Consider the following 15,753-nt stretch of genomic DNA (forward strand, 5'->3'; position numbering starts at 1 on the left):
CTCTTCCTATCGGTGCCATTGGATTACAAAAAAGTATTGTCGGGTTGTTATTTTTGATAATGTCAAAATATTTATCACGATTAATGAAAAAGTGACTGTAAATGCTGAAATCAAGTTTATTGGTCAAATAATAACTATGACATAATATATCTCATGTCATTGATTTCAAAGCAGCAAGTCTGTTATCATGATTAATTAAAAAAGACGACATACCGTGAAGTGGAGCTCTGGAAATATCATAGTTCAAGACTACAAAAAAATGAAAACCTTATCGAAGTTGAGAAGAAAATGAAAGAACACCCTGACAAGGAACAAGAATTGCCAGAGACAAATGAAAATGACACAAGATCCGATAATTGAATATTGAGATCAACAAAGATCATTGTAAACATGAATGTCAAATAATGATGGACGGTCACACAATTATCGATTTTATTGTCATGCCATTTTGATTTTGGCGCTAGCAAGTTTATTGAGAAAATTACCAAAAAATTCCTGAACTTATTATATTTATATCAATTCAGTCCTAAACTTATTGTACTTGAGTGAGGAGGCATCTGGGAAGAGCTTCAGAATAACCACTCTGAATGCCCAAGTCACTGTAGAGGAGAAGAAGAGAGAACTTGAATGTGAGTTCAAGTGACCCCGTGTCCCTATGAATTTTCAGGGCCTCTATTCATGCCTAGGAAGAGAATCGGTTTATGGAGTCGCTCATGCTAAAACCCAGCCTTTTAAATAATCTGGTTCAAGTCAATTTGCCAATGATACGACGGACCAGGTACGAGGTGGTGGCATCGCGAGTACTCCGTCAACAGATTTTTCAGCCAATTGAAACTGAGCCATATCTCTCCAGTCATATGTAGGGAAATAGATTTACTCACGAGGTATCTAATAGACGGCATTCTTTTCATCAATACAGATAAAACTTAACTACATGGAAAAACGGATCGAAGAAAGCATTTTAGAAACAGACATCCAGGATCGACAAAACATTTTAATGGATATTACAATCTATTATTCAAACTAGCGGAGGAAACAAAGACGAGTGCTGCTTTATATATAGTCTTACATTCGACTTAATTCAGATGCAGAGAAAAGGAAGAGTGAGAGTTGGTCAGAAAGGAAAAGAATAAACATGGCTATGGCTTTTCTTCATCAATTTGCTCACGCTCCTCGGTCTCTTTTTCGTGTCACTTTTGTCCGAGGAGATCCGGACGTGACGACAGTAAACAAGATTTGCAACGGCAATGTTTATGGAAGCGGCGATCCGTATGCAAACAGCGTATGATATGTCCTGGAGGATATGGCAACCATGACAGCAAACCACCCTGGCTATGATTACTACACCCCTTCTCCTTATCCTGAAGCAACAGCTTATGGCCATGCTGTTTGCAGTACAGTGCTTTCATATACTGATTGCGCTACTTGCGTGAGCTTTGCGAAGAGTAACATACTCAACGAATGTGGCAAGAGCTTGGGGGTTCAGATGCAGCTTCAAGACTGTAGGATGAGATATGAAAATTATCCGTTCTCGGAATAAAGAGGAGATCTTGAATACTTTCGGTTCAGTGTTTTCCTTCCGACTTTTTTTCCTTTTCAATTATTAGAAAGAGCAATGACTATCTCAGTTATGGAGAGAGTGAAAGCTTGTTTCTGAATAAAAAGCTTAGACATTTGTTTTGCTTTAAGTACCGCAAATTGTTAGGATATCTGATGGTTCTTGTACCTGGTTCTGTTCAACTAAATGAAGTACAACATCATCTATTTTGTTTTCCGTTGATAATTGTTTCATGTACACCATATTGACAATTGCGAACCCTAAACATCTCTGCTTCTGTGGGAAAGGAGAAGTTTCATAAAATCAAAGAGAAGTTCATGTTGCCGTTTATCGCTATGAAGTGATGTATGCAGTTGAGATCTCCTAGCTGACAGACCGGTAAATTGGAACTTCATTCCTATATGACCAGATAATTTCGATAATATTAAATGAACCGAATTGAAGAAGAAGTAGGTGGTAGAAATAAAAAAGTAGTTTTTGTGCAACTTGTCATAAATGTGCAAATTTAAATCAGGAAGATTTCGTGGGAACGAATAACCAACTCGCCATGAATAGGGGAGGGTAAAGTAATACTATAAACAACCCAGCATAGGGCATTAGAATTAATTTTAGTAAAACCACTTCTCCTATGCTTCCCGACTGGTCGAACTACATAGATTCTGATGCAGTTAAAGGGGGAGTTAAATTTTGTAGACAATACTGACAAATGGAATTCACTGAAGTTTCAACTTGAGAGAATGTCAACGTTGTGCAATGTCGTTTTTCGATAGACCCGTTAAATGCGTGGGTCGGATCGGATATGGATTGGGTCAAAAATGGGTCGATCCATATTTGACCCATACTCATATAATGTAAATCAAGTGACTCATACTCAACCCAACTCATACCCAACCCATACCCAACCCAACCCGTACTGTTAAAACTTATTAATATTCTAGAAAAACTCATCTCTACTATATGCTAATTGGATTAAAACTTCAAATTAAATTAAAATAGTAAATAAAATAAAAAAAAAGTTATAAAAAACCTATAAATTGAAATATTTATAAAGAATTAGACCATGCACATACTTCTCTTATTTGAAGTGAACATACTATTGAGTAACTAAAACTGTAACATGAAATTTTTTTAACTAAACCTAAAAAAGCTCATTCTTATGATTTTTTTATTAAAAAAAAGTATTGTTAAAACATTTTTATGCAATACAAAATTTTTAACAATTTTTATGCAATAAAAATTTAATGGAAAATTTTTATAATTCTTTTAAAATATCTTTTAAAAAAGCGAAATTTTAATATTTTTAAATATAAATTTTAATTTTTAATAATTATTTTTAATTTTTCTTTTTCTTCTTTTCGGCCAGCCACCGGCCACGATCGGCGACCGGCCATGAGGGAGATCAAGTCTCGCCAATTGTTTGCGAGGCTCGAGCCTTACCCGATTTGGCAAGGTTGAGGCTTTGCTAGCATCGGGTGAGGCTCAATCTCGCCGATCGGGCAAGGCCAAGGCTTTGCCCGACATTGGCGATCCGCCCGACACCTTTGGCGAGCTCGAGTCTTGCCGGATTCGGTGAGGTTGAGGCTCAATCTCATTGGTTTGGCGAGGCGAGGCCTTGCGGCACTGCGAGCTCGAGCCTCGTCGGATCGGGCGAGACTTGAGCTCGTCGACGTTGGGCGAGGCTTGATCTTGCCGATCAGTGAGGTTGAGGCCTCGCCGACGCCGCGAGCTTGAGTCTCGCCGGTCGTCGGTGACCTTGAGCTTGCGTGCCCGCGAGCTCGAGCCTCGCTTGGCTTGTCATCGCCGGCGCCGGGGTGTCGCCTTGTCGCCCGCCGGCTAAAGAAGGAAGAAAAAGAAAGAAAAAAGAAAATAAAAGAAAATTGAAATATGAAAAATAATTATAATTTCGATTTTTTATAAAAAAAAAACATTTTTATAAAGTTAAAGAGTGAATGCCATGGGTTCAAAGTGGGTTTCCTAATAATCCATTCAGACCCTTTTTTTGTGCTTTACTTTCTAGGCCCATTTTTAATCCATATTTAATTTTCACTTAATCAATTTCTAACCCATATTTAACTTTCACTTGACCTATTTCTGACCTATATTTAACTTTCACTTGACCCATATGTGACCCATTTAACTAAAAATGGGTCATAATATGGGTTTATGACCTATTTTGCCAGCTCTATTTTTCGAGTATTCGGAATTAGTCAACGGGTAAACTAGATTTTATTGCTCACTAGTATATAAAAAGATAAAATCGTGAAGCTCGTATATTCCTCGTGGACATTAAGTGTTGAAAATGACACGTGGCAAATGACCACGTATTCAATGTGGGAGCCATGTTGGATTTCTTTACACCTGAATTCGGCCCATAGCAAACTCGAGTCTTGATTTGGGTTTTCAATTTTACGTTCTCCATTGGCAAAAACAAAAAACTTGACTGGTCAAGTCACCAACGATCAAAATATTCAATACTATTTATGCATTTATTTCTTTAGTTTAAATTAGAAATTCTAGGGGATAATTGTCCAACAAGTCTCAAAAATATAATACGGTAGTCAATTCGATCATAAACTTTTTAATTTTGTTAATTTAGTCTTAAATTATTTGGCGTTTTCCTAATATAGTCCATCCGATCAATTTTATCTAGAAATCACTAATGTTGCGGTTTAGTTAGCATTGGACATCCTACATAGCACAATTGGTGTGGACGTAAATAATTTTGTAATTTTGTAATTTCTTAAATTTTATTTTTTTCGTTTAATTTTATTTCTTTTTATTTATTTAATTGGATTTCCAGTCAGGGGGTTGCCAGGGCCTGGGGCATGAGATCTAAACATAACAAGATCTGAACCCTTTCGACCTCACCAGTCTACAAGCCCTTCTCATTTCAGTGCTCACCTTGTGAATCTTCAGTAGGTGCCTTCAGCCTTTTCCACGCGAGAGCAAAGCGTACTGCTTTGCAATAGCTGCGAGTCTGTTTGTTCATAGTCGCAACTGTTGTCATAGTCAACGAGGTTGAAATTTTAGGAAAAAACTTCGAATTGAGACATAAACCTTTGAACTCGTACGGTCAAGTCAATTTGCCAATGTTTTGACCTCGGCGGGCACTGTTAAATGCTTGGGCACCGCCGGGTATGAGGGGGTGGCATCGCGTGGCGTGGCCTTGGCTGCGGCCTGTGTAATCCATCTCAGGTTGGGGGATTGATGGACCTGCATTTTTGACAACGTCAACAGAATTTTTGAGCCAATTTAACTAAGCCATATCTCTCCAACTCTCCGAGCATCTAATAGAGGGCATTCTTTTTCTTTTTTGACTAAGGAACCGCTGGAGATCACCTTTTGGGATCACACGACCTTTCAATGCCCGGTGGCACCATCGGGCCTCGCCGCAAGCCGCTATTTTGACGTAAATCTCGGAGAAGGCTAGCCTAAGACCCCAACACCAGGATCCTCTACTTCAGACACTTTAGCAACGAAATGGTTCAAACCATCGACCTCTATCATAAGGGAGAGAACTCACGCTGCCCGTGGTTGGGTTAATAAAGGGCATTCTTTTCATCTATACAGAAAGAAAAAAACTACATGAAGAGACGGATCAAACAAAGTATCTTTGATATTGCTGTCCCGGATCAACAAAGCATATTTATTATGCGATGGATATAGGGATCTATTCAAATGACTTAACGCAGCCTTTTACCAAATTATGAATCCTGAGGTTCTTAATCATTAAGTGTCCATGCGATGTGTTTGTGTTTATTATGATCCCAAAGTGTAACCTAAACATCCAACTAAACACAAGCAAATCAAGACTTAGACAAAGCAAAATAGAAGGAACGCAATCAATTGATCTAAGAAAGTAGTGAAAGAGCAGCCAAAATGTAAGGTGCAGTTAAGTAAAACCCAATACAAATCGAGCATACAATATAACATGGCCTTGTAAATTCAACCAAACTATTTACTATGATTTTTTATTTTTTATAATGATGTTTCTAAACTACTTTTTTCTGTTATTATTTTTATTTTGTATAAAATTATTATTATTTCTAATAACAAGGGGCACCGAGGGCGCATAATAACCTATCTATTTCTAGCTAGAATTATTTTTCTGTTAGAAATAAGTTTATAATAAAAATCCATCTAATAACACAATTTTATTTTTTTATTTCTAGAATACATTTTCTCTAGAAATAGATTTGGAATAGAAATGATAAATAAAATTTTACATTTCTCTATTTTATTTCTAGGAAAAAAATAAGAAATAAAAACTTTATCATTGCTCATCCTCGCGGCTAGCCGTGGGCACATCGGTCATAGTTATTGATCTGCCATTGCCGCCATCGCCCCCATGCTAGCCCCCACTATCGTTGCTCGTCGCTCATCGCTACGGTCTGCTATCACCCAAGAGAGAAATTTTGTATTATTATTAAACGAATTTTTATTTCGGGAACAAAAATTTTGAATTGTTATTAAACAAATATTTTTGCTCAAAAACTTATCCAAGAATTTCTATTTCTATTCCAAAAATAATTTCTGGCCAAAATGATCATCATTCACGCCCCAAGCTGCTCAATCCGGACATAGGGCCATATGTGGCCTTGCCAATCTAGGCCGTAAACACAAAAGGGGTTCGGTCCATTATTTTTTCCTTCATTTCTTTATGCATTATTTCTGCTTTTTTCCCCCTATACGCTCTTAGTTTCTCCTTCCGACTGCAAACCAAGATTACATAACCAAATACAGAAGTTCCAGATGATTGAAGGTCTTCACTGGAGATTAACTAAATTTTTGCTGCTCCACCGGCAGTCTTCACCGGCTACCACCTCCATTTGTCGCCGGACCACCACTGCCAGCCCCTATTGCTGGCCACCAACAACATATCATTCACAATCAACCACCAACAACATATCATTCACAATCAAAGTGTTGCAGAAATTTAGAGCGTGGATAGGGAAAAAAAGAGTCGATATGAGTGCTTCTGGAGATCAACGCTTAGGCCATCAACTCCCAATCATTTCTCCAGCAATTTACGTCAGCCACCATCAGCAGTTACAATGCACAAAGCAGACAAAACAAAACAAAAGCGACGTTATTCTTGATTTAATGTTCAAGTTTCGAGAAACAATGACTCTATAAATAAATATAAAATTCTTATTGTGATTTGAGCACATGATGAACCTTTGAGTCAGGAGATATAGTCAACCTCCTTCTCGAATACATCTTGCGACTTCACGGGGGCATTTCAACAAGCAACTTGCGCGCGCATTGAAATGTTTTCTCCTGTAAAATTAGTATTACAACAACAGCGATGCCATCACAAATCATTAAAAGAAGACTCTGATAATTCAAATTCTTAGTGATTTACGTTCGAAAAACATGGATACATCTCAATTTTGTGAATCACTAAAACAAAGGAAAGAAAAAGGAGCGATGAAATTACTTGATCACAAATTGATATGAAGCTACGATTTTTTATTAATTAAGGAAGCAAACTTCAATAATTATCCACGAAAGAAAGCGACACAGGCAGAAAGGCTTCAAGGAAAAATCTGAGCTTTCTAGCTTCCAGAATTGGAACAGAGCATGTTTGCCAATTTCCGAGGAATACCTATTGATGCATTGAAGATAAGAAAATTTCTGGCGAGCATGTTTGCCAAGTATTCATTGAGATAATCGATAACATGATCCTTCAAATAAATCTTTTGGCTATTTCTTTAGATATCTCATGTATTTCGTGAGCACCGATGATTGATCTCATATGATGCAAGTGAATGCAACTATTTACGTAAATTTGGGAGTAGTAGTCAAGCTAAAAATTGAATAGTCCAAATGTTATGCAACATAGGATGTAAAAAAAAAAAAAAAACAGAAACAGGGATTCAACAAATGAGCAAAGGAATCAAGAATCTCCTTTGATTAAGTTGTCTAGAGTTATTGAAGTAAACGAAAGATGACTCCGGAGAAATAGACGAGACATAAATGAGAGCACAAGATGAAAAAGGACAAGCAACATAAACGACATACAAATGAACATTGAGAGACAAGTGAAGCGTGATAAAACCCTCATTAATTCCAAAAAATGAAAAATTAGGATTACCGATGATTCGTGAAAGGGAGACAAATTTGTGTGTTCAAATTGTACAATTGTGCGCAACTGTTGTCCAAGTAGTAGAAACAAGACGTTAGCCAAAGAAAAAGGACAAATTGCAAACTAAAGAAATATTTTGAATTACTTAAACAGGTCAAATTGCATTTGCCTTGTTTTCATTCTAATAACAAACAGCTAGACGCTTTTAAGATTTTTTATGTATTGGTACCATGGAAGAACAGCAAAATATCAAATTGCGTTGTGCTATATATAGTTAGGACTAGGGCCTCTCAAAGTACAAAGCAGGGTTGAAAAAAAAAATTAAAGTCTATCACATTATGGATACTCCATCAAGAGTTGCAATTATGCTAATGTTGTCCCTCTTGATGTTCAATGCTGTCAAAGGTGCCCCACAATGCTGTCAAAGGTGCCCCACGCACCGGTATAGTTAATTGGGCTTGCAATACCGGGTCCTACTTCAAGTGACAATCCTTATGCAAACGGCATGGCTTACATTCTCAAGGACATGGTGACCATGACACCTAGTGACGCGGACCATGACTACTCCACCACATCTCCTTATGCTGCAGCAGCCGCCTATGGTCACGCAACTTGTAGCCAAGCACTTTCTTATAGCGATTGTGGCATATGCATGGGCTCCGTTAAATCCCAAATACTGGTGATATGTTCGAATAGTCTTGGCACTCAAGTGAAGCTTGAACATTGTAGGACGAGGTATGAAAACTACTCATTCAACGGTTACATAGTTTGGTGCCAAACACAGAGAACCTTGTTCGAATGGTAAAAACCCGGGACATGCATTGCTTAAGTTTGTTGAAGAGTAAATTCTTTAGTCACGTATCCTGATTACTGTTGTGCGTGGTTGTTTCTACTATACATGTTGTCACGTTTATTGTGGGAAATGATATCATATGTGTTTCCTATACTTTCTTTGTTATTTTAAAGTTTTCAAATTGTTTTTTATTATTTTAAATGACGAGAATACCTAAGCAAGTAGCTAAAAGCTAACGACTATTATGAAAAATCAAACTTTCCATTGTGCATTTAAGCTACACCCACATCATTGGGTTTGTTCCATGATACTTGACAGAGAGTATTCTAGAGACGGCAGTTGGAGACACGCAAGTAAGAGGACGTGCAAGATAGTGCAAGATAGTGCAAAACCAGAAGCCTAAATGAATAGAAGGAAACGCTACCTAATGGCTAACAGAAATGGCCACGGCCTTGCTAAAACCGCTTGTGAATTTACCATATATGTTGAACTTGCCCCCAGTTTTTGCATAAGGATCACTACCCAAAATCATTAAGGAGGTTGAGAACATAATTACAGCATACAAGATAGACGCCGCACGAGGATGAGCTGTAAGTATGTTCTCAAAATGGACTGTAAGTATGTTCTCAACCTCCTTAATGATTTTGGGTAGCGATCCTTATGCAAAAACTGGGGGCAAGTTCAACATATATGGTAAATTCAATGACTGGTCTCCAAAATGCTCGCACGATACTACGATTGGGTCAGCAAACAAAGAGCAGAGGGCATGACGAGAGGCAGATGGTCCAGGCAAGTCCCCCCATTGTAAGTGAGAAACTTAAAAAGCAAACAGAAAAATGTGTTCCCGAGTGAGTAATCAAAACAGATAAAAATGCCAAGGAATGTACCTCCATTGAGGGCCAACCCTATTGATCGGCAAAGTAATTCAATTGCTGCAGTGGAAAAGACAATGGAATTTACATCATCTGGGCCTGACTGCGATGAAGTTGATTGTTGTTCTCAAGACGTCTAGCATTGGGAATGTTTGTCAATGGCATTCATGTTCACCCATCATCAGAAGCTTTTCAGAAAATCCCTCGCAGTGCAAAGAAGAAGATACTTCAAGCAGCTTTCATACACTTGCAGCCATGTTCCTTAGTCAGCAAGCCATCCCTCAAACTTCGTTGTTATTTGCATGTAAGAAGCAGAGCATATAAACCAACTATGTAATTGTTCTGTGGTGATAATCTGAGAACAAAGCTTGACCCAAACATTCTCCACTACCGATTCAAATACCATCCACTTCAAGGTATGCGTCTTCTTCGAAGTATCTATGGTAAATAGGACATTGAAAGGATCAGAAAACTAGAATCTCTCTCTCTCTCTCTCTCTCTCTCTCTCTCTCAAAGCACATGCACAATAGGCAATCAGGATTTATGACATAATATACTTTATGACATAGTAAAGTTAATGCTATTAACATCTTTTTAATACAATATCATCCTCAGACTGCTTGATCATTTGTAAAAATTTAACCTGTTTGAAAAACATTAGGCACCAGAAGCACTAACAGACGAGTATACATACCAGTTAAATACACAGACTTTGTACCGAACCTAGATATAAGAGGATCAAAATCCACCTTCCACCCGTCCAAACATTTGCCATCTTGGCGGGTTCGATATAGTGAACTGTCTTCCAGATTTAAACAACTTCATTAATGGGACATGAGACTCAGTGAGATGACAACTGGAAGAAAACTTGGCGGTAATCTGATTACTCTGCATCACATTTCAGATGAAAAAGTGGACAGATCTCAGAGACAATGGAGAGTTCTACTTGAAAAGGAAGTTCCATCTGTCACGAGATATTTGACCCACAACTCCATTGTTGCTACATCTGCAGAAAAACCCCTTTCAACCATTTCACTGACAAGTTGCGCGGCTCTAGTACTTTTGTTATTTCTTAGTAGTCCTTGGATTATTGTGTTATAAGTGACCCCATCTGGGAAGCATCCATTTCCTTCCATCTCCTTTAGGAGTTGATATGCTTCCTTTGTACGTCCTCCTTTGCACAACCCATGCATGAGAATGTTACATGCCCACACGTCAGGTTGCAAGCCTTGAGCATGCAAACAATCAAACAGCCCCTTAGCATCGTCGAGCTTTCTGGCATTACACATGCCATTCATTATAATATTGTAAGTCACAATGTTTGGGACAAATTTGGAACCTTCCATCTTTCGAAACAATATCATGGCTTTGTCAATCTGTTGCGTTTTACACAGGCCATCCAGGAAAGAATTCAAGGTATAATGATCTAGATACAGATCGCGAGATCGCATCTCGCTAATTAGCTCCCAGCGGCTTTAAGGTTCCCAACCTGGCAATATCCATTTATGAGAGTGTTGTACGTGATGACATCAGGATTCAAGCCCCTTTCAAGCATTTCTTGGAACAGTATTTTTGATTTGTCAACTCTTTTCCCTTTGCAGTATCCATTAATCAACGTGTTATAACAAACAACATTAGGTGAGCAGCCTCTTTCAACCATCAAATGAAGAACTGCCATAGCATCATCCATCCTATTTTGCAAACAATAACCATTCAACAATGCAGTATAAGTGACAGTATTAGGCATTTTACCTAATTGAATCATCTGGTTGATTATGGCCTCTGCTTCTACAAGCATTCCCTCTTTACAATGTGCATCCACCAGAATAGTGAAGGTTTGAACATTCGGCATGACTCTGCTTTGCACCATATGACTCAGCAATCTTTGGGCCTCTTTCAATCGGCCGGAATTGCACACTCCTTGAATGACAGAGGTATAAGTAACAACGTTCGGTTCAATTCCTGCCTCCATCATCTTCTCCAACAAGACCGTAGCATCTTTCCATTGGCCTAGGTTGCACAGACCGTGGATGAAGGAGGTATAAGTAACAACATTTGGTTTGATACCTTTCTTACTCATGCTTTCGTGGAGTCTCAGTGCCTCTGTGATCAATCCCTCCTTGCAAAGACCATCCATCACTATGCTGTATGCGAAGGAATTGATGCTGCAGCTTCTCTCTTCCCAGTCCCTCAGCAATTCCATCGCCAATCTGGTGTTACCTGCCCTGCATAACCCCTTGGCAATTATCGCATACGTGGTCTCACTAGGTTCGGGGCCTTTTCGTCCCATATCATCGAGGAACCTCAAGGCTTGATCAGTTTTGCCCTGAATAAAGAGACCATCAATCAGGGTGTTCCACGTCACCACATCAATGCGAAACCCAAGCTTGAAGATTCTGCCCAGAATAGAGAAGCCCATATCGACCCGCTTTAACCGGCAGAAGCAATTCATCCAAATGGTCAGCAAGGCAGCATGATCCTCGATCCCCAAAGAAGGCAGCTGCTCAATCAATCGGATGGCAGTCGAGTAGTGCTTCATCCTCACTATAGCGCCCAACAGTAGACTGAAATCCCAGGGGGAAGGCAAAGGGCTCGCCTTTATCAATTTACCGAAGCAACACAGGGCATCACCGACACTCGTAAACCCACCACCACCAGCTCTGCAATTTCTCCTCACGTAACTCAAGACATGGTTGGGGTCGTGTAAATTAGGGTTAGGGGTCGAGGAAAACCTCCGACGACGGGGAGACGAGAAAGGGAGATGGAGGATGGAATGGGATGACGACACGCTGGAGAACGCAGCTGGAGCGGGAAGAAGGAGGAAGATGGAAGAAGCAGGGCAGAAATTCGTTGGCTTCATCGGTTGATGATGAATCTGAAAACTGAAAACCTTCAGCTTATGGCTCTCTCTCCTTCTCTCTCTCCCTCTCTCCGTCTCTCTGTCAAGCTTTTATGCTCAGGCTTGGCTCTTTCTTGGTTATGATATCGAACAGACAGATGGAGACCTGGATAGGACATGATTTCAAATGATTTCGCATCATAATTTACTGACAATACATATATTTATTTTATCCATTTTTTAATAAGTGATATAATTAATCATTTTCACAACAAAATCAAATTTTATTTTTTCATTAGTAGCGACTTGGGATGAACATTGGGATCCTGGACTGGCCCAACCCTGCCGGTCATAATCTGGTTCTCAAAGAAATTAGGTCGGTCCTTCTATAATTCCTAGACCAGTATTGTGCGGGTTGGTTTTCGATCTTAGGAGTTCAGAGTCGGTTCAACCCGAACCAACTCGACTATATATATTATATTTAAATGTTATTTATAATTTTTTTATATAGAGAAAACCTTAAAATAAACGGCATTTACAATATTAAACAATTTTTTAGTATAAGTTCAAGTAATTTTACATTGTTCTTTAATAACTTAGATTTTTAATATCTTTTACGGCGTCAATAATCATAATTTACGAAGGTGAAAAATGTTTTTATGAGGAGTCCTCATGACATCCAAAATGGCATAAATAGTTTCTTACGGTATCTTCCTTAGTACTTGTTCTTTTATATCTTATTTGTTCTCTTAGTCTTTTATTTGCCAAAATTGAAAGAAATAACTTCTCCACTCGCCACTTGACACTCGCCTCGCTTGCATTGGGTCACTCGTGTCACTCGCCGCTCGATACTCGCTTGACTTGTTGCTCCCCACTCGACACTTGATACTTACTCTGTTCAACGCTTATCCCACTCGACCCTCACTACTTGCCTTTCTTAGCTAATCTCGCTAGTCATCGAACCATCAGGTCGGTCCGGTCCTCGGTTACCATTTTAAGTAGTACAAAAAATGAAATAAAAAATTATTGGTTGATCCTAGGTTGACCTTGAAATCGGACCGAACCCATTAGATCAGTCTAGTCCTCAATCGCTTGTTTAAGGAGTATGAAAAAAATTATCGATTGGTTCCGAGTTAATCCTGAAACCGGACTGAACCCATTGAGTCGATTTGGTTCTTGGTTCAAAGCTCAATAAGGTCGGTCCTCAGTCCCAAAAATTAAGGATCGCACTATACGAGTTAGTCTTAGGGTTAGGGGGTGGACCGACCCAACTCGGACCATGCTCACCCCTAGTAGTGGCTCATGCGCACAGTTTTACTTCTCTTGCAAGTAGTGGAGATTTGTTGGATCATTGGACGGGCTGATAAATAGTGTGATAACTTGATGATGAGCATCTAACAATATATTTCAATCCGCTTAACTTGTATCTACGATTGCGTATGTTTGTACAAATGAATAGATTATAGCATGTAACACGGAAATTAACTCATTTTATGTCCTGATTCAATAATTGAAATTTGATTTGACAAATATTTCTAACTCAATCATTCTTAATTTTACTACAAGGCCTTGAGCATTTTGCTTCATAAACTGCAATCCTTCTTAGAAATATAATTGTCCAATGACCTAAACGATAACACCATAGAGGATTCACAAGCTAAAAAAAGAGAGAGGGAAACAATAATCCTTATTAGGAATATAATTGTTCCAAGGACCTAAACAATAACGCCGGAGACGATTTATGAGCTGTGGAGAGAGAGAGAGAGAGAGAGAGAGAGAGCATGAGTAGTGATGGGCTATCGCGTTGAAATTTGAAGCACAATCACAAGAAAATAAATTAAAAGCGAGAAAGAGAAATTGAAATACAAAATTTATCCTAGATCGCTCCTAAACTAGGAGAATGTTCAACAAATATCTCTATTATAATTAGCACATTGCATCTCTATGTTACAACTTTCAATAACAAGAGAAAGAAATTATATATGCCCACTAACTATTCATGGGCTTAAGCCTAAATTACTAATAAAATGTGAGCTCAAATTATAAAAGCCCCCAAACTCCTCTATGCCTTCTTGTTAATTGGGAGTATCAATCACATCCCCAATATATCATATAGTATGGAAATTGTTATTAGAGAGGAAAAAGTGGCAAAAAAAAAAAAAAAAAAAAAAAAAAAAAAAAAAATAGGGATGGATTTGAGTGGGGGCACAGAGTGGGAGAGAAGCTACTTTGGATTTATCTTATATCATCATTTATTGATAATACAAATATTTTTCATCATTTTTTTTTTATTTATAAATGATACAAATGACCATTTTCACGAGCTAAACAAGGAGAAAGAACATGAGCAGTAATGAGCTATGGTGTAAGGATTGGACGCACAATTACAAAAAAAGAAGAAAAGAATAAAAGTGAGGAAAAGAAATCGAAACACAAGATTTATCTTATATTGCCGGTCAAGGGGTCACGCGTGCCGACAATTGTTGCTTAGGGGTTGCTTGAGGTCACACGACTCAGGTGAGGCCATTCAGCAGCCAGATTCGATCGCAGGCCGTCGATGGCTAAACTTTAAAAAAAAAAAATGTAAAAACTCTTTTTTAACAAAAAATTTATTAAAAGTCCTTTATAAATGTAATTTTTATCGAACAACATTTAAACCAAAGTTGTTTTTCAATGCACTTTAAAATTACAATTCACCAAACACTATTTACATTTTGGAAAACCCCTTTTACCCAAAGATGTTTGCATTTTTCCAAGAACATTTTCTCAAAACCGAACCAAATGGGACCTATATATACCCAATAGCTATTCATGGGCTTAAACCCATATTATTAATAAAATACAAGCTCAAACTATAAAAGCTCCCAAATTGAGATTATGACTCACATCCCAATATATAATATATCACGGAGATTGTTGTTGGAGAGGCAAAACTAGCAAAAAATAGGGATAGATTTGAGTGGGGGCATAGAGTAGGGGAGTAGCAGTGGTGGACGGCAACGAATACTCAGTGGTGGATGGCGATGCTCGGGCTAGTCATTGGTGGCTGTGATTGGTGAGAGAGGCAAACGAGAATTAGAGGGTGAAAGAGGCATCAAACGTGAGTGAATCAAGGGCAATGAGCTTACCCAAAATGAAAAAAAAAATGAATTTACTTTCATTAAGAAACTCTAATTGGTAGTGCCTTAAACATTTATCCCAAAGCTTTAGTCTTTTGAAAAATATCCCAAATTAATAGATATATTTATCCAAACTAATATCATCTCACATAACATCCCAAATTAATAGCCCTCACCCAAATACATGCTTAGTTAAATGCATACATGTCAACATACATGAATTTTCCACATTGGATCAATCATTCTTCACCTCTCATTCGTCTTTTAGTCATCTGCCATTTGTGTTGATGAGTATGCATTAGAAGTAGATTTTGGTTTGGAATACCAATTTGGGTTTTTTTTTTTTTTTTTTGGTGGGATGAAATTAATTTGCTATAAATGTGTCATGTGTTTACTAATTTGAGATTTTTTAGTTGTATTAACCAAAAAAAAAAAAGGCCAAAATATCTTGTTAGAGGCTTTTTCTTAAATGACCCTTAGAATG

The 15,753-nt window shown here is 38.2% G+C and overlaps 1 protein-coding gene and 1 long non-coding RNA gene across 2 annotated transcripts; both read right to left on the reverse strand.

Annotated features, from left to right (window-relative positions):
* Window positions 1-6,053: 6,053 nt before the first annotated feature.
* LOC120295285 lies at window positions 6,054-10,190 on the reverse strand. Its single transcript, XR_005552647.1, has 2 exons — window positions 9,327-10,190; window positions 6,054-6,838 (listed from the first exon to the last, which is right to left on the reverse strand). It is a non-coding gene; the product is annotated as an uncharacterized LOC120295285 (long non-coding RNA).
* Window positions 10,191-10,234: 44 nt separating this feature from the next.
* On the reverse strand, window positions 10,235-12,171 carry LOC120295475 (putative pentatricopeptide repeat-containing protein At1g12700, mitochondrial). Its single transcript, XM_039316660.1, has 2 exons — window positions 10,801-12,171; window positions 10,235-10,687 (listed from the first exon to the last, which is right to left on the reverse strand). The coding sequence occupies exons 1-2, from the start codon at window positions 12,169-12,171 to the stop codon at window positions 10,235-10,237; spliced, it is 1,824 nt and encodes a 607-aa protein (XP_039172594.1).
* Between the last annotated feature and the right edge of the window lie 3,582 nt (window positions 12,172-15,753).

Source organism: Eucalyptus grandis, chromosome 1 (genome assembly GCF_016545825.1).
Source record: "Eucalyptus grandis isolate ANBG69807.140 chromosome 1, ASM1654582v1, whole genome shotgun sequence".
Taxonomy (NCBI): domain Eukaryota; kingdom Viridiplantae; phylum Streptophyta; class Magnoliopsida; order Myrtales; family Myrtaceae; genus Eucalyptus; species Eucalyptus grandis.

What these genes read in the sequence shown, in the direction of transcription:
- LOC120295475 (XM_039316660.1), bottom strand. Translation starts at nt 12,171, where the DNA reads ATGAAGCCAACGAATTTCTGCCCTGCTTCTTCCATCTTCCTCCTTCTT. An exon ending in TCATAAATGGATATTGCCAG is followed by an intron (nt 10,688 to 10,800) that starts GTTGGGAACCTT and finishes AAAACGCAACAG; the next exon opens with ATTGACAAAGCCATGATATT.